Source organism: Rutidosis leptorrhynchoides, chromosome 5 (assembly GCF_046630445.1).
Source record: "Rutidosis leptorrhynchoides isolate AG116_Rl617_1_P2 chromosome 5, CSIRO_AGI_Rlap_v1, whole genome shotgun sequence".
NCBI lineage: Eukaryota > Viridiplantae > Streptophyta > Magnoliopsida > Asterales > Asteraceae > Rutidosis > Rutidosis leptorrhynchoides.
Genome location: NC_092337.1, coordinates 328,770,769 through 328,790,114, shown reverse-complemented (window position 1 = coordinate 328,790,114; position 19,346 = coordinate 328,770,769). Strand labels below are relative to the sequence as shown.

At 37.5% G+C, this 19,346-nt stretch overlaps 1 protein-coding gene, 1 long non-coding RNA gene and 1 pseudogene across 4 annotated transcripts; 1 reads left to right on the top strand and 2 right to left on the bottom strand.

Moving 5' to 3' along the window:
- Nucleotides 1-276: 276 nt before the first annotated feature.
- LOC139849541 (NADH--cytochrome b5 reductase 1-like) lies at nt 277-6,427 on the bottom strand (annotated as a pseudogene).
- A 4,703-nt stretch (nt 6,428-11,130) lies between these two features.
- On the bottom strand, nt 11,131-11,547 carry LOC139847346 (uncharacterized). Its single transcript, XR_011759456.1, has 3 exons — nt 11,518-11,547; nt 11,303-11,365; nt 11,131-11,195 (listed from the first exon to the last, which is right to left on the bottom strand). It is a non-coding gene; the product is annotated as an uncharacterized lncRNA (long non-coding RNA).
- Nucleotides 11,548-12,904: 1,357 nt separating this feature from the next.
- On the top strand, nt 12,905-18,168 carry LOC139846887 (protein EMBRYO SAC DEVELOPMENT ARREST 30-like). Of its 3 annotated transcripts, none has more exons than XM_071836433.1 (11): nt 12,905-13,042; nt 13,590-13,837; nt 13,963-14,047; nt 14,315-14,385; nt 14,469-14,557; nt 14,645-14,888; nt 15,745-15,857; nt 15,997-16,087; nt 16,190-16,318; nt 16,409-16,959; nt 17,420-18,168. In XM_071836433.1, the coding sequence occupies exons 2-11, from the start codon at nt 13,670-13,672 to the stop codon at nt 17,802-17,804; spliced, it is 1,926 nt and encodes a 641-aa protein (XP_071692534.1). In that variant the 5' UTR covers nt 12,905-13,042; nt 13,590-13,669; the 3' UTR covers nt 17,805-18,168. The 3 variants fall into 3 exon arrangements, with proteins under 3 accessions (XP_071692534.1, XP_071692533.1, XP_071692535.1); XM_071836432.1 differs by having other exon boundaries at nt 13,960-14,047; XM_071836434.1 differs by lacking the exon at nt 12,905-13,042 and having other exon boundaries at nt 13,703-13,837; nt 14,495-14,557.
- The last annotated feature ends 1,178 nt before the right edge of the window (nt 18,169-19,346 follow it).

Genomic DNA, 19,346 nt, shown 5'->3' with positions numbered 1-19,346 from the left:
GCATACAATTTAATATCTTGTACTTTGCGTTTTGAATCTTGTATTCTTGTAATTCTGAGACGTTTCTTATCAATAATTGGAACCTCTTTGATTGTATTTTGTACTTTTGAGATTTTTGGTCGTTTGCGTCTTCAATTCATCGAATCTATCTTTTGTCTTCACCTTTTATTATATAAACGAATATCACTTGTAAATAGAACAATTGCAACTAAAAGCTTGTCTTTCTTGAGGGATAATGCTATGAAATATATGTTCGTTTTTAGCATTATCACCCATTTACCCATTTTCTTTAAAGTTAATTTGTACCCAAGCACCTGTTTAAAATAAGTCAACCAATACATCTCTAAAATAGAAAATATCTACCTGTACGTAGCCGGAGTGCTTGGTAAACTTTGAAGCGACCGGAGTGCTTGGTAGCAAGTATGTCCAATTCTTCCTGCAAGTCATCCACTGGTTAAATTACACATATTTAACTAAAAACAATACCATATTCACCTTCAGATAAGTGAACAAATCTAATTAAGAACCTAAATATACGAGTATTTTACTTGCCTTAAGAAGGATGTCTTCAACTGTGACATTAGCATATATGAGATCCAGCTTAGTCTTGTCCGATTCATCATCTAGAATAGCTCTAGCAACCTAATAAGATTAATTAAAAAATAAAAACCTATTTGATTTGATTTGATAATACATCCTACATAATTAAGTCATCATCAGCTTATATTGTAATTTGTAAGGAAAATACAGACCAAAAATTTTAAAATAATAATTCAACACACCTGGAACATCGGAGTGATGCCAGACCCCCAGCAATCATTCTAAATGCTCTCACATCACCAGGACGATACTTGAACCACCGCTACATTTGACAAATCTAAAGGTAAGTTCTCAACTTTTAAGATAAGTAGTGATTTCAAACCCGTTATGAAATAAACATCTATCTATTGAAGTCCAGTTGAAAACTGCATTAGTAGAATAAGCCAAAAAGTAAGTATTAGAACAATAATGATTGACTTTTGCCAACAAAATCATCTATCTATGACTTATGGTTACTTACAAAAGATGAGTTGATGATGTACCTACCTTAGGTCCCTTTACAGACAAATAGTCACCTTCCTTCATCTCGTGGAAGTGGTGCGACACACGACCTTGTGGATACATCTATATTTGTACAGCAAAGTATTATATAATCGACATGAAGATTAAAAAAAAAACATGCTTACATTAAACAAAATGAAATTGTGTAATCAAGAAATATTCAGATATAAGTACCTTAATGACCAACTCAAAATATCCAACATCGGTATCCAGAGTAGTTGGCGTGTAAGGTTTAATAACCTCTTCGCCTTGACTATCCTTACCCCTGAACAATCAAAATCAAACACAATAAAGATACATCTGATTTGATTATTGAGATAAAATATATATGCATTTCTTATCAACAAAAACTGAGACTGAGATTCTTTTCATTGTATAAATGCACAAGGTTCATTGTAATCATCAGTTGTTTTCATAAGTAATAGATGTCAAATCAAGAGAAATTGACCTTTCGATATCAAATTTCAAAGTGAGATTACCTATTCTATTTTTCGGGTAACAAAATAAGTTAAAAAAATATAAATACCGGCAACTAATATGCTGTCCAATTGGAAGTCCCAACACTGAAGTAGGTGTAGGAAGAGCAAATATGAACTTAGCAACATTATGGCTAAGCTGTGTACGTGTAACACCCCATTTTTCCTTTGGCATGTTGCTTTGGTCAATGTAGGAAGTCCAAAGGTACGTATTCGATCTTTATTGTGTTTGACTCTATCCATGTTTGTTTAATCTAGTCATAAAACGAAAAAGGGCCTGAAAACCAAAACTTACGGCCGCAATTTATGGCCTTACGACCGCAACTTTTGAGCAGGGAGACATGTTACTGAAAACAGCCAAGTTACAGCCATAATATTGGGGATTACGGCCATAATATTGGGGATTTCGGCCGCAATTTTGTGGATTACGGCCGTAATATTTGGTGCTGACAGGTTACGAATTTAACCTTAAATTTGGGGTTTTTAAGGGGCTAAATGGTCTTTTCACATGTTGGACGGTTTGGAGAGCTTGAAAACTGATCAAACCTTATCTTAACTTCATTTATCATTTCTCACATTTCCATTTAATTAAAATCAAATCTAGACAGAGAGTTGAGGTTTTAGAGTGAGAGAGCTCATTTTGGTGAAGAAGAAGACCGAATCTCGCCCGAACCCAAGTTTTAAATTTGTTCCCTACGTCTCTAGCTACATTTTGATTGTATTGGTAAGTCCTAACTCTATGTTTTGAGTTTTAATTGGTTTATGGTTAGGGTTTTGGTTACTAGAGACTTGTATGACCCATTTGAGGGTAAAATGGGTGAATTTGGGTTATGTTGATGTAAAGAAACCTTAATAGCTATAATCTAGGGTTTTGGTCAAATGAAATGAGATTTGTAAGTATTAATTGTGTTGTTAGGCACTAAAACACTTGTTAAATGTTGAAAGAATTATAAATGGGTTAAGTTTGACCAAGTTTGTAAGTTTAAGTGTCGAAATGGGTCAAAAGAGTAATGTTGACCTAGTTTGGGTGAAATGGGTATGAATTACCCTAAGTTTGTGTTGGTTAAAGTTAGTAGACCTTAAATCACTAGTTTTAGTGATTGAAAATGAGTCTTGGCCATTTATGGGCGGTTTTGGTGTAATTGAGCTATTTAATGCTAATGGGTCATTAAATGCTCAAGTGTAAGTAATGTGGTTAGTTCCACTAGTTTGTGTATTGAAAGTGTAATTAATGTATTAGGTACATTGCTTTGAAGTTCGGAAGTGCATAATCATCATCCTTGTATTAAGGTGAGTGGAATAATTATGCGTGTACGTATATAATGTATTTATTTGTGTGGTATGAATGTGGAATTGTCGCAGTGTTCAAGACACCACATTCTAAGTAACGAGTAGTATTATCGCGGTGTTCAAGACAGTACTCATTGTTTTGATTAACACATGGTATTGTCACGGTGTTCAAGATACCACATTGTCATGGGAGTGGAATTGTCGCGGTGTTCAAGACACCACTCATTGTTTTGATTGACATGTGGAATCGTCGCGGTGTTCAAGACGCCACATTGTCATAGGGGTGATTTAGTCGCGGTGTTCAAGGCATCACTCGGGGGATTAGTGATTACGCAGTGTTTAAGTAACACTAATGGATGTTATGAACTCCGACGGTCTTTTACGAGTACCGTTCCCTTGTATGATTTGTTAACCATGGTTGTGTGAATTCGTATTTAGCATATTAAATTGTGAACTATATGCTATTGTTATTGCTAGCTTATTGTGAATTGCGGATAGTAGTTTATGCATGATGTTTGCATGGTTATCGAATTGCTAGCTTGTATGCGGTATTGTGTAAGTGATTGCAAGTAAGTAGGTTATATATGAACATGTATAATTATTGCATTCACTAAACATTATCTTACCCCTCTAGTTGTTTATCTTTTTAGATGCAGGTGCAGATAAAGGGAAGGGGGTTGTGGGGTACTAGTTCTCCATGTTGGATTGTTGTTGAAGCTTTTGAAGTCGACCAAGCGTTTTGGGTAGTTTATCCCCAAAACATGCTCGAAGTGTTGTTTGGATTAAAACTATCATTTTTAGTGGGTCGAACTTATATTAAACTTGATTAATGGTCTTCGTGCATTTTGTAAACATTAAACTTGTTGTATGTTTTAATGGAACGTGTGGAATGGTTTACATCATTTAAATGACGCGTAAACGTGTATTACTTTTATATAAAAAAATTTACTCGTGTTAATCGGGTTGGGTTGTTTCAAGTGGTATCAGAGCATGGTCTAAGGGATTTAGGCGACTTGAGATAGGTGCCTAGACTTAGACTTTATTGTGTATGCGCTTTTATGCGGGACTTGTAGGACTTCGGGTCGGATCGGGAATTGTTAGTGCTTAGGTTGATGTGATCTTACCTTGCACTAATTGTTTTGTGTGGTAGTTGTAATCATCAAGCGAGATGGACGTTGTACTAATGAGTTAATGCGACGTGCTCGCATAGCAATGACTAGCTACCATTGTTACGGGTGCAAATCGTGTCAAACGAGCGATGTACGACGATTGTCGAGCAAGATGGGGCAGTATGATGTATATGTGTATATGTTGTGTCATGTCTTTTTGTTTCGTTATTTAACCTCTTCCGTTTTATAGAATGAAGATGAGAAACGAACACGACACCGAAAATGGGGGCACGAGTGAGGACCCCGGGTTCACGACCAAAGTTGAGGCCATTTTGAAAAGTCATCATACGTCTTTCCTTGAAGATGTTAAGAAGATGTTTCTAGATACGATTAATGAACAATTAGTCAACGTAGTAAAGGAACAAGTTAAGGTTGTCCTTCAAGAGGATAATGTTGGAAAACGAGACTTTTCCTACAAGAACTTCAAAGATGCTCAACCTCCTACTTTTGAGGGCGAACGGGACCCACTAAAGAGTGCCCGGTGGATCTCCGATATGAAGGGGGTCTTTCACACTTGTGAATGCCCTCTTGATAAAAAGACGAGGTATGGTTGTAGCATGTTGAGAGGTGACGCTAAATTGTGGTGGGATGCGAAAATCCAAGTGTATGGTGAAGAACAATATATGGACTTTACTTGGGATGAGTTCAAGGTGGAGTTTTTCAATGAATATCGAACTTCGGCCGATCTTACAAGGCTTAAGGACGAGTTGCGTTCCTTGAGGCAAGGGTCGATGGATTTGAATATTCTTAAATCCGTTTTCTTGTCAAAGACCCAATTTTGCCCGAAGTATGTCGGGAATGATAAAATGTTGAAGGAAGACTTATATCGCATCTTGAACGATAGTTATCAAGAGAAGATTAGTGTGAATGTGGTGAAGAGTTTTGATGAGTTGTTTAATATGGCCAAAGGTTTTGAGGCGCTTGTGATGAAAAAGAGTGGCTTTACTTTTGGCAAGAGAAAGTTCGAAGCTACTAGTCATTTAAACTTTTCCAATAAGAAGAATAAGAAGGGCTCCGAGAGTGTTGGTAGTGTGAAGAAGGGTGCTTCCGGGGACTTTCCTTATTCTTGTCACAATTGTGGACGAAAGGGGCATATGGCCCGTTATTGCACCAAACCATCTACTACAACCAAACTTACTTGTTACAATTGTGGTAAGGAAGGACACCGAAGGCCGGAGTGTCCCGATTTGCATAATGATAATGTTAAGAGGTTGGATAAGGCGGCAGGCACGGCTAAGGGGCGAAATTATTTGATGACCAATGATGAGGCCAAGCAATCTAACGAAGTTGTCTCAGGTACTTTCATGGTTAACTCTAATCCGGCAAGGATATTATTTGATAGCGGTGCTAATTTGTCTTTTGTGTCACCTCGATTTGTGTCTAAGCTTAACAAACCGCTAGCTAAGTTAAGTCATCCAATAGAAGTCGAAATAGCGGATGGCAAGACGGTGCTAGGGGTTGATGTGTGTAAAGATTGTAATGTTGTGTTCGGTACCGAAACGTTTAAAATTGATCTCATTCCGATGACTTTGGGTGAGTTTGATATTGTTGTTGGTATGGATTGGCTCGATCGTTATAGAGCCGATATTGCATACCATGATAAGTTCATTCGTGTCAAGACCCCAACTGGGGGAGAGTTGATTATTCATGGTGATAAACGAAGAAGACTCGTACCATTATGCACTTATGCACGGGTGCGACGTTTTCTTAAGAGTGGTGGTGCGGTTTATCTTGCCCATGCAGTTGATACTGATGATGAGCCACCACCCATTCGTGAAATTTCGGTGGTTAATGAGTTTGAAGACGTTTTTCCGGATGAGTTACCGGGTGTTCCGGCGGAAAGACAAGTCGAATTTCGCATTGAGTTGGTTCCGGGAGCTACTCCCATTACTAAAACTCCTTCTCGTTTAGCGCCGATGGAAATGCAAGAGTTGTTAAATCAAACCCAAGAGTTGCTTGAAAAGGGTTTTATCACCAAGTTCCTCGCCATGGGGTGCTCCGATTTTATTTGTAAAGAAGAAGGATGGTAGTTTGCGGATGTGCATCGATTATCAGGAGTTGAACAAAGTGACAATCAAGAATCGTTATCCATTGCCTCGGATTTACGATTTGTTTGACCAACTCCAAGGTGCAATGTATTTTTCTAAGATTGACTTACGGTCCGACTATCATCAAGTGCGGGTCCGTGAGGAAGACATAGAGAAAACGGCTTTCCGAACTCGTTACGGGCATTTTGAGTTTGTAGTTATGCCTTTTGGTCTTACGAATGCACCGGTGGCATTCATGAATCTAATGAACCGAGTGTGCCAACCTATGTTGGACAAGTCGGTAATTGTGTTCATTGACGACATACTTGTTTATTCTAAGAGTATGAAGGAACATGAACACCATTTGCGTGAAGTGTAAAAGACATTGCGGAAGGAGAAGTTGTATGCTAAATTCTCCAAATGTGAATTTTGGCTAAGGGAAGTTCAATTCCTTGGCCATATTGTAAATAAAGAAGGTATTCAAGTAGATCCGGGGAAGATAGAAACGATGAAGAATTGGGAAAACCGACTACGCCTACGGAAATCCGAAGTTTTCTCGGATTGGCCGGTTATTATCGTCGGTTCATCCAAGACTTTTCTAAAATTGCTTCTCCTTTGACGAAGTTGACGAGGAAGAACGTGAGGTTTAATTGGGAAAACGAGCAAGAAATTGCTTTCCAATTGTTAAAGGAGAAATTGTGTCAAGCTCCGGTGTTGGTGCTACCGGAAGGGATGGAAGATATGACAGTTTATTGTGATGCCTCGTTAAATGGAATCGGGTGTGTTCTAATGCAAAGAGGTAAGGTCATCGCTTACGCCTCTCGACAATTAAAGGAACACGAAAAGAGATACCCAACTCATGATCTTGAATTGGCGGCGGTAGTTCATGCGTTGAAAAATTGGCGCCACTACTTGTATGGTGTTAAGTGTACGATTTATTCGGACCATAAGAGTTTGAAACATCTCTTTAGTCAACGAGATTTGAATTATCGTCAACGTAGGTGGATGGATGTGGTAAAGGACTATGATTGTGAGATACTTTATCATCCGGGTAAGGCGAATGTGGTCGCGGATGCGTTGAGTCGAAAGAGTCAACATCCGGCAATACGAGTAGGATCGTTACGCATGATCATTACTAACGATTTTCTTGTAAAGCTTGGTGAGATTCAAATAGAAGTGTATGTTCACAACAAACATGAAAAGCGGATTGTGGGGCAAACGGAGTTCATTACCTTAGGTCCGCATGGTTTGTTGTCTTTTCAAGGAAGGGTGTGGGTGTCAAGGATGGGTGGCTACCGACAAGTGCTACTTGATGAAGCACATAAGTCAAAGTATTCCATTCATCCGGGTGCAACAAAGATGTACTATGATTTGAAGAAAGATTATTGGTGGCCCGGTATGAAACGTGATGTCATTAAGTATGTTGAACAATGCGTCACCTGTTTGTAAGTTAAATCCGAACACCAAAATCCGTATGGTAAGTTACAACTGTTGGAGGTCCCGAAATGGATATGGGAGCACATTACCATGGACTTCATTACTAAGTTACCAAAGACGGCGAGGACCCAATACGATACCATTTGGGTAATAGTTGATCGATTGACAAAGAGTGCTTTGTTTCTTCCTATTCGGGAAACGATATCATCGGAGACTTTATCCAAGTTGTTTATCAAGGAGGTGATATCGAGACATGGGGTTCCTATATCTATTGTTTCGGATCGAGATACTCGTTTTACTTCTCGATTTTGGAATAAGTTTCATGAAGATATGGGCACTCAATTGAAAATGAGCACGGTGTATCATCCTCAAATGGACGATCAAATCGAGCTTACGAATCAAACTTTGGAGGATATGTTAAGGGTGTGTGTTATTGACTTTGGTGGTAGTTGGGATGAGCACTTACTATTGGTGAAATTCTCATACAATAATAGTTACCACACTAGTATTGGAATGCCACCTTATGAGATGCTCTATGGGCGTAGATGTCGAACTCCTATTTGTTGGGGAGAAGTGGGTCAACGAGAGATCGGGAGTACCGATTTGGTTCTAGAGACGAATAGTAAAATTGAGATGATTCGGGCTCGACTTAAAGCGGCGCAAGATAGACAAAAGTCTTATGCCGATAAAGGTAGGAGACCGATTGAGTTTCAAGAAGGTGACATAGTGATGCTTAAGGTTTCTCCATGGAAAGGTGTTATTCGGTTCCGAAAGCGAGGAAAGTTAGCTCCTCGATTTATTGGTCCTTTCAAGGTTTTGGCACGTTTTGGTGAGGTTGCTTATAAACTAGAGTTGCCCGAAGAGCTTGCGGGAATCCATAACACGTTTCATGTTTCCCATCTCCGTAAATGTCTTGCTGATGACTCGACATGAGTGCCGTTAGATGAGATTGTATTGAACAACAAATTAGAGTATGTTGAAGAGCCGATTGCAATCCTTGATGAAAAGGTTAAAATGTTGCGAAACAAAGAAGTTAGAACTTTCAAAGTGCAATGGCGACATCGAAAGGGGTCCGAGTTTACGTGGGAATCCGAAGAGTTTGTTTTAATTTATCTTCCGGCTTGTCATGCAGCTTGGATCGCGAGGACGCGCTCCGATTCAAGTGGAGGAGAGTTGTAACACCCCGTTTTTCCTTTGGCATGTTGCTTTGGTCAACGTAGGAAGTCCAAAGGTGCGTATTCGATCTTTATTGTGTTTGACTCTATCCATGTTTGTTTAATCTAGTCATAAAACGAAAAAGGGCATGAAAACCAAAACTTACGGCCGCAATTTATGGCCTTACGGCCGCAACTTTTGAGCAGGGAGACATTTTGCTGAAAACAGCCAAGTTACGGCCATAATATTGGGGATTACGGCCATAATATTGGGGATTTCGGCCGCAATTTTGTGGATTACGGCCGTAATATTTGGTGCTGACAGGTTACGAATTTAACCTTAAATTTGGGGTTTTTAAGGGGCTAAATGGTCTTTTCACATGTTGGACGGTTTGGAGAGCTTGAAAACTGATCAAACCTTATCTTAACTTCATTTATCATTTCTCACATTTCCATTTAATTAAAATTAAATCTAGACAGAGAGTTGAGGTTTTAGAGTGAGAGAGCTCATTTTGGTGAAGAAGAAGACCGAATCTCGCCTGAACCCAAGTTTTAAATTTGTTCCCTACGTCTCTAGCTACATTTTGATTGTATTGGTAAGTCCTAACTCTATGTTTTGAGTTTTAATTGGTTTATGGTTAGGGTTTTGGTTACTAGAGACTTGTATGACCCATTTGAGGGTAAAATGGGTGAATTTGGGTTATGTTGATGTAAAGAAACCTTAATAGCTATAATCTAGGGTTTTGGTCAAATGAAATGAGATTTGTAAGTATTAATTGTGTTGTTAGGCACTAAAACACTTGTTAAATGTTGAAAGAATTGTTAATGGGTTAAGTTTGACCAAGTTTGTAAGTTTAAGTGTCGAAATGGGTCAAAAGAGTAATGTTGACCTAGTTTGGGTGAAATGGGTATGAATTACCCTAAGTTTGTGTTGGTTAAAGTTAGTAGACCTTAAATCACTAGTTTTAGTGATTGAAAATGAGTCTTGGCCATTTTATGGGCGGTTTTGGTGTAAGTGAGCTATTTAATGCTAATGGGTCATTAAATGCTCAAGTGTAAGTAATGTGGTTAGTTCCACTAGTTTGTGTATTGAAAGTGTACTTAATGTATTAGGTACATTGCTTTGAAGTTCGGAAGTGCATAATCATCATCCTTGTATTAAGGTGAGTGGAATAATTATGCGTGTATGTATATAATGTATTTATTTGTGTGGTATGAATGTGGAATTATCGCGGTGTTCAAGACACCACATTCTAAGTAACGAGTAGTATTGTCGCGGTGTTCAAGACACTACTCATTGTTTTGATTGACACGTGGTATTGTCGCGGTGTTCAAGACACCACATTGTCATGGGAGTGGAATTGTCGCGGTGTTCAAGACACCACTCATTGTTTTGATTGACATGTGGAATCGTCGCGGTGTTCAAGACGCCACATTGTCATGGGGGTGAGTTAGTCGCGGTGTTCAAGACATCACCCGAGGGATTAGTGATTACGCGGTGTTTAAGTAACACTAATGGATGTTAAGAACTCCGACGGTCTTTTACGAGTACCGTTCCCTTGTATGATTTGTTAACCATGGTTGTGTGAATCCGTATTTAGCATATTAAATTGTGAACTATATGCTATTATTATTGCTAGCTTATTGTGAATTGCGGATAGTAGTTTATGCATGATGTTTGCATGGTTGTCGAATTGCTAGCTTGTATGCGGTATTGTGTAAGTGATTGCAAGTAAGTAGGTTATATATGAACATGTATAATTATTGCATTCACTAAGCATTAGCTTACCCCTCTCGTTGTTTATCTTTTTAGATGCAGGTGCGGACAAAGGGAAGGGGATTGTGGGGTATTAGCTCCCCATGTTGGATTGTTGTTGAAGCTTTTGAAGTCGACCAAGCGTTTTGGGTAGTTTAGTCCCAAACCATACTCGAAGTGTTGTTTGGATTAAAACTATCATTTTTAGTGGGTCGAACTTATATTAAACTTGATTAATGGTCTTCGTGCATTTTGTAAACATTAAACTTGTTGTATGTTTTAATGGAACGTGTGGAATGGTTTACATCATTTAAATGGCGCGTAAACGTGTATTACTTTTAAAAAAAAAAAATTTACTCGTGTTAATCGGGTTAGGTTGTTTCAGTACGCTTCACAAGCTTGAAATCTCTAAATTTCTGAATCTGTGCTCTCTAATTAGTGACAACATAACACAACACTCATGGATTCAGTTTTATAGTTAACCCACAGCCGAATGAAATGAGAATGTTAACATTTTAAGAAACAAATCGTTTTCATAACGTAGCCGGATTCACCGACCCAACCATCATCAGGCTGAGACAACACAGACAAAATAGTAACTCCCTCAGATTCCCAAGGTTTGAATCTATCCTGTAATGGTTGAAGAAAAAGTAATGCAAATTCATTTTACATTTAAGAACCACATAAGAACAAAAATAAGTAAAATGAAAATACAGTACCTGATAGGCCATTTTTTGAAGGTTTCTAGCACCGTAATTATTACAGTTATATACAATTCATGAAACCTATTGAGAAATCCACAGATATATAAAAATTGTTAGATACAAATTTTGATAATAAGAATCAATACAAAGAGAACCCTAATTTGATGTCGAGGACGGTTATTACGTACCCCAACCACAGTTTATCTGAGTCGATTTATTGAGGATGTTGATATCGAAGTCGATATAACTTACTGTAAATAATTAAAAATAGCTATCAAATTACGAATAACATATATCATTACCATTGTAGATAGAACCCATTTAGAATAACATTAAATTACGAATCTCTGATATTTAGCAGCAAATTTCTAAAAACAATAAAGATTAATAATTAAGAACTTACAAGTGGAGTGTAGATCCCCACTACAATATAACTTAAGCCCCAAAACACATAGACAGCTGCCCTACAAAGATTTATGAGAAATAGGTTATCCAATAGTACAATTTCAAATGACAATAAATAAATTAAGTTTTGCACACCTGAAGAGGATGATAGGGAAGATGCCATCCATGTTTCCTCATTTTTGCAGTAATGTTAAAGTTAGCAAATAATTGTTTATGTGAGTAATTTGCAAAAAGACTCAAAAAATAGGAACCAAAGTATGATACCTTTCCTGACCACCAACATCCCATGTCTTAAATTTCATTATTGCATCATTTACTGATAGGGTTTGCATAAAAAAAATTGCCGCTCTAATCGTCGATTCCTTTAACTAAAAAAACAAACCAAATCTATATTAAACTGAAACCATTCCGATATTTAAACCAAGATGCCATAAAACATCAAATACGTAAATCAAAGTGAAGAAAAAAATGCTTACTTTATTGATTTTAGAAATGGAAAAAGACGGTGAGTGCGTCGGTGTTAGAGCAGCGACGATGGTGGATGAGGATACGATAGCAGTGGCGGTGGCAGTGTAGCAGCGGTGTCAATAGCAGCAACAATGATGCAAACACGCAATTGAAAATCTAGCAACTAAAGAACCGAAAAAGTCAGATGAAGAAGGGTCTAGGGTTTTTTTTGTTTGTGTGTGAATGTGTTGAATGTAAAGAAGAAGCTAGGGAAAGAAGGTAAGGTTAGAAAGTAAGGTGGGAGGGATGGTTGAACAGGACACACATGTGGAATGCGTCTCACCGATTGATATGAATTGGCAGGAGAGGCAGATGATGGGAGAAAAAATGTGTGGCTGAGAGTTACACAAAACGTGAATAGTTTTCTATTGTGAGTGAAGGAAGCGGTGGACCAATAGGGGGCAAGAATATACTCTTCCCAATAGAAGATGGGTAATGTAGATGTATATATAGAAGAAAAAAAATAAATAATTTTAATGAATATATCCGTTGAATAACTGATATATTTTCAAACAAATACACCGTTACCAGACTGACAGTGGTGCCCGACGGTGGACTTTAACGCCGATTTAATGGCGGGAGGGAGTGGGATTCTCCACCATCCCCATCGTTAAATTTGTTTAACGCCGAAAACAGCCTTCAACTCCTGGTGCTCTAAAAATATTACATTTCCCCCCAATTAAAATAGACATTTTAACTTAGACCGGGAGTTATTCTTTAGACAAAGCGAATACTTTTATTGGAAAAGTCAACATGTTGTAGATTTTACGTTACTAGTATATTACTTTAAATAAATAAATATCAAGAATCAAGATTTGGTGGGTTGAATAAACGAGGTCCCTTCTTCACACGCAATTATCAATTTACTCCCTCCCTTTATTTCTATTCTTTCAATCACCACCCAAAATTTACACACTTACAACTCTCCTCCATCTGTCACTCTCCGGCCACCTCACAATTCAATCACCGACGCATTAATTCCGATCAACTATCCAACCGTCCAATCAATATCTCAGGTTCAAACTGACACTTCGCATCTATTTGATTTGCTTACGTATTTATATAATCAGATCTGTTCATCACTCGAATGCGTATCACTTTTAAAAGAGTAATCGATCGATTAGAAATATTATATTCTGAATCGGTCCTGATTTTGTTTTGTGATGTATTTGTATCTCTATGTATACGTTTAACATAAACTGCTACATTGATTGATTTTACATTTTGTGAAGTTGTTATGGCAATGTTATGTTAGATTATTAGGTGTTAGGTATAGGGATTGAAATGAAGTGTGTAAGTTACTTATGTTAATTTAGAATGTAATTTGATTGTGTATTTTTATAATAGCAAGTTATAATTTATTAATATTTGATTCATGAAACTTACAAATTCAATCTGAGGTCCAATAGCTGTAAGTGAGTTCAATTGATAGAATAAACCTACTTGCTGCTGTTTTTTAAAGTTGAAATTTCGGAATGATTTCGGTAGTTAAAAGTGTGAATACATTTTTTCTGCGTACACGTATTCGTCTGCCAATTGAAAATTAGTGTATGTAATATGCAGGGTATGGTTTGTCATCATTGGCTTCGTTTGCTGTTACGAGTGGAAATATAAGTGTTGCCTTGAGTGAGTGATAGCTTTTTATGATGATCAGATCGAAAATCAAATGGTTTGCACTTGGATGTCTTGTTCTGTCTTTTTTATCTTTGCTGGTGCACATGTTTGTTGCAAATACGAGTGCGGAGTTAGTACAGTACAGTGTAATGACACGGTTTATTGAGGATTTGAATGTAGATGTTGTGGGCAAACAGGTAACGTGTGTGCTTTTGATATTTCATTCGATTATTTGTTTGATATGCTGTTAGTTTGTACTGTTAAAAGGAAACATTGATATTTGTACTTTGATGATTTACCTGTTACTCTCTGGTTACAGCAGAGTGTTAGATCTAAAAGGTTGTGGAAGAAGATTAAGCCTTTAGAGGTTTTGCAGCCGTATGCAAACCCTAGAAGTAATTATCCTGGTAATGAGTACACTCTATTTTGTAGTGCGCTTATTTCAACTTATCTGTTTCATCTTTTCCCTATACACATATAGATGAAACTTCTATCTTTATGACTAATATATGGTGATGATACATGCTTAAACAATATTCTCATTTTGGTACTCCTAAATTAGTACTTTTATTACTCTTTTGTAGTATGCAACAGCACTAACACTACAACTTGTCATATATACCTATTACCTGCTATCTGCCTGCTAGTCCTTTAACTTTATTTTCACATTGCAGATCCAATTGAACAAAACAATGGTTTCATATATGCCAAAATATTTGGTCAATTTGAGAAGATCAGATCTTCGGTATGCCCGTATTGATCTGAGTTTTCTTCTGTAATTCTAATAGTCTCTTTCTTAAATCTTATATGGGCTTGACATTTTTCTAGATTTGTGATCTTGTTGCCATATCCAGGCTTCTCAACGCTACTCTGGTCATCCCAGAGATTCAAGAAAGTACGAGTTCAAAAGGCATCAGGTATGGTTGGCAGTCCTAGAAGCAATCATAATAACCAGTAATCGGTAACCATGAAGCGTTTATAATTATCTTTATAATTCTGTGCAGCTCGGAATTTAAAAGCTTTTCGTATCTCTACAATGAAGAACATTTCATTTCCTCTCTTAAAAATGACGTGATCATAGTGAAAAGTCTGCCTCCTATGTTGAAGGAGGCAAGGAAACGCAAAGAAATTACTTCTTTTAAGCCCAAGAAGGCGGCTTCTCCTGATTATTACATTAAAGAAATATTGCCAGAGTTAAAGAAGACAAAGGTTATTGGATTGGTGATTATAGATGGAGGCTGTCTACAGGTAAGTCTTTGTATATTCTTATGCATGTGAGCAACAACAAAAAAGTGATTATATGGCATGAGGTGAAATGCTAACAAAATATCTCCGCATTCCACATAATGAAATGAAACCATGAATGACGTTAGCATTTTATATTTAGATCATTACTTGTGAACAAGTTAACTAGTTAATAAGTTGTGGACAGAATAGATATATTGATTAAAATATTTCTAAACACAAGCCAGGTGATACTAATAATGGGGAAATATAATAAAGAAATTACACTTGTATTCATGTGTGAAGGGAGAGATTATAACAATATAATTAATTCCTCTGTTTATATTTATATGGGCATTTTACTATATTTGTAAGTTTGAAGGATTATTACTGCATCTCAACTACTATCTATTACCCCTCCTTTTGCAAAGAAACTTGAAATCTTTTTAAAGAGATCACTTGTATTGAAATTGCTGCTAACAAAACTTGATTGCTTTCTATTTAGTCAAGTTCTAGAAGTTGTGATGTGGTCCATCGGTTGGTGGCCTGCCTCCTTTAAGGGAGGTCAGGTGTTCGACCCCCGTTGGCTACATATTAAAAACACAATTTCATCCCTGCCATGAAGTATCCACCCATGGCACCTTTCCCATATCGAGTGGGGGGTAAAGGGGAGGGGGTTTTTACTTGGCCGTGCCCTAGGATCGGTTTCAAGGTTTCCTCCCGGGCAGCGATGGGGGCGGGGTTATTATCGCTGCATCGGCATAGTCGAAACGGGAGATGATCGCAACGGGTGGTTTAGTCCCCCTCGGGTGATCTTGCTGTTCAAAAAAAAAAAAAAAAAAAAAAATTTAGTCAAGTTCTAAAGCCTTTTCATCTTCAGCCTATCCTCTCGTCTAAGCTGGTTGAATATCAAAGGCTCAGATGTCGGGTAGCATTTCATGCACTTCATTTTCGTCCGGAGATTCTATCACTTGCACATCTGATGTTAAAAAGGTAAAGTCTTTTTTTTTTGTTCTTCATATTATGCTTTACTTATGAAGAGATCTATAGTACTCATACAGTTCAAAGTATTAATTTTTTTTAGTCACTCCTTGATCAAATTATCATTTGACCTAAATGATTTCTTATGTAGGTTACGAGCTTCAGGGCAACCTTATCTTGCCTATCATCCTGGTCTAGTTAGAGATAGCTTGGCTCATCAGGGTTGTGCTGAGCTTTTCCAGGTTCAAGAACGTTTAACTTTAACTTTACACTTATAGTTAATTTAATAAAGTTCTTAATGGATCATATATAAAGTATATCGTTCACAATTTGTCATTGTATAGGATGTCCATACCGAACTTATACAGTACCGACGAGCACAAATGATTAAGCAGAAAATCATTCACGATAAATTAACAGTTGACTCATTTATTCGAAAATTCAACGGCTCATGTCCACTGATGCCCGAAGAGGTATAGAAATTCATATTCTTCATGATCATGTGTTATGTTGCCACGTCAGCCTGTAGTATAAGTATATTTATGCTCATAAATTTTCACCAGGTCGGACTGCTGTTCCGAGCAATGGGTTATCCATCAACAACGAGAATCTACCTGGCAGGATCCGAAACATTTGGCGGTCAACGTGTCATGATCCCTCTTCGAGCCATGTACACAAACTTGGTCGATCGTTCAAATCTTTGCAATAAATACGAACTGTACAAGTTATTAGGCAACGAAAGCCCACTGTCATCTAACTCCAACCCTATTCCTACTAAAACATCCAAACAGTTGAAGAAAGATTGGGCTGAAGCGGGCCCACGTCCCCGACCACTTCCTCCTCCTCCTGATCGGCCTATTTATCAACATGAAAAAGAAGGTTGGTACGGTTGGGTTGCTGAAAAAGATTCCGAGCCCGACCCCTCCCCAGTTGATTTAAGGAACAAAGCTCATAGGTTGTTATGGGATGCACTTGACTATGTTGTATCGGTTGAAGCAGATGCTTTTTTCCCTGGGTTCCATAATGATGGTACTGGGTTGCCGGATTTTTCGAGTTTGGTCATGGGTCATCGGCTCTATGAGATGGCATCTGCCATAACTTATCGACCTGACAGGTAATTTCACAGTTTTGTAACTATTGTTTGCACTGTTGTAAATAACCCCGATTAACCCCTGAATACTCTTAAGAACAGATTTTCTAAAATGTGTTTAATTAATCGGTCAACGGGCCAAAATTGGATTTGTTGGTCAAAGTCGGTGAAATTCAAAATTGGTGAACATTATAATATGAGTTTAATTAAATTAGAATCTTAGAGTTCTGAATAAATGAACGACTATATTTATGTTTTTAGACAATTCTGTTAAACTTTATGTTTATGTATATGGTTTTCTTCTAAATTTACACACATAATCTTGAAATTAATTATTTAAATGTAAATGTATAAAAAGTCCAATCCGATTAATCGGATTAATCTCCGAGTTGCTGATCACTCTGGACCGAGTTCTCCCCGAGTAGCGAGTTTTACATCCTTGTATGTTGACTATTTACATTAAATTTATTTTTACCCAATGCAGGAAATATCTTGCGAATTTGTTCAACAGTACAATAGATCATCATTATTATCCAAATCGAACCTGGACCTTGGCAGCACGTAAACATCTAAACAATAGTTTAGGGGAGGAAGGATTAGAGAGACAATTAAGTCAATCAAAACCTGTATCATTTCTCTCCCATCCAATTCCGGAATGTTCTTGTACTATTTCCAAAACAGGTGGAAAAAACGTGTGCCCTAAATGGATCGAAGACAGCCTCATCAAATCGAGACTACAAGAGACTGATGACAATGAACAACCCGACAACGATGAAACAGATGAACAGGAAACATATTCAGAAGAAGAAAGCAAAAAAAGTTATTCGCAGTCTTTGGATGAAGATGTTGAAATGGATCCTAATGATTAGACGCTTGTAAAAATATATACGCACGTCACCTAGATTCTTTTATTGATTATTACGTAGGGTTCGTTGGCGGTGGAGCATTTTTGGCCAGGCTATTATGTTGGCCTCGCGCTTGCACTTGCACAAAGAGTGATACAGGTGAAGGGAAATGGTAAGAAACAGGGATTATAAGTCTATAGCTTTACACCTTTTTTCATTTCATTTACGATATGGTTTATATCTTTGTTATTTTGTGCACCTCATTTACATAATGGTTTTGATTGAGTTTACGAATACCTGTATACATGTCTGGATCATGAAACAATGTAAACTTTACTAGTTACATAAAGATCATATATACTCGACTTCAGATCCTCAGTTGTTGACATGATTGAGCTAAAACCATATTGCATTATTCAAATCTATCATGGTTACTGATGTAGTAGTTCTAGAGATGGGCAAAAAAACCGGATTCAGATCCGACCCGGTGACCCGATCCGGAACCGGACAGAACCAGAACCGGACACGCAGAAATCCGGATCCGGATCCGAGATCCGATCCGGTTCCAACCGGATCCAGATTTTCAAGACCACCGGATTTTTTCCGGATATAAATCGGATTTTATCCGATCCGGTTTGGATCCGGATCAGATCCGGTTTTTCAAAAAAATAGCCGTCTTTTTTTTTTTTTTTTTTTTTTTTTTGTTGTTGCAGTTTCAGCCTTTTTTTTTTTTTTTTTTGCAGTTTTTTGAGTTTTTTTTACCATTTTAACCCCACAAAGTCCATTATAAATACATGGTAATGCCTTGGTTGAAAATGCACCAACAAACATTCTCATATTTCTTTCTAAATCACTAAATATTCTCTAATCTCTACTTACTTATCCCATATGGATAATTCACAAGCTTCCGCTTCCGGTTCCGCTTCCGTTGGAACATCTTCACAAGGCTATACTTCGGCCGATATTGATTACAAAAAAGAAACAAAGCGAAAAGGGGACGTTTGGTCCAAATTCGAGTTGTGTGTAATGAAGGATGGTGCGGAAAAAGCTCGTTGTACACAATGTATGAAGTTCATGGGTGTTTCGGGTAATACAACGTTAAGAAAACATGTTGACAAAAGTTGTAGTGCAAGGCAAGACCCGAGACAACAAACAATGCGGGCCGATGGTTCGATTTTTGAATACGATGCCGAAGCTCTTCGGCAAGATTTGTCAAGGTTTGTCATTCAACAAGCGCTTCCTTTCAACCACTTCGACAATCCAAGGCTTACGGAGCTAATTCGGAATCGACTACAACCGCGATATAGCAATGTAAGTCATTCTACCTTAAGACGTGACGCCTTTAAATTATGAAAAAAAAGCTAAAACTGAAATAATTGATGGTTTTCGAACGTATAAACATATGGTTTCTATAACTTGTGATGTTTGGAGCGCACCACATGGAACGGCAAATTCTTATTTAGCCGTTACCGCTCATTGGTTTAATCCCGATTCTTGGCTTTTAATGAAACGTGTTATCGATTTTAAAATATTTGGTTATCCACATAACGGTAATAATATAAAAAA

Bases quoted from the DNA above. Each gene is read 5' to 3' on its own strand.
- LOC139846887 (XM_071836432.1), top strand. From the start codon at position 13,670: ATGATGATCAGATCGAAAATCAAATGGTTTGCACTTGGATGTCTTGTT. The intron at 13,838-13,959 runs GTAACGTGTGTG...CTCTGGTTACAG, and splicing joins TAGATGTTGTGGGCAAACAG to CAGAGTGTTAGATCTAAAAG. The intron at 16,088-16,189 runs GTTCAAGAACGT...GTCATTGTATAG, and splicing joins GTTGTGCTGAGCTTTTCCAG to GATGTCCATACCGAACTTAT.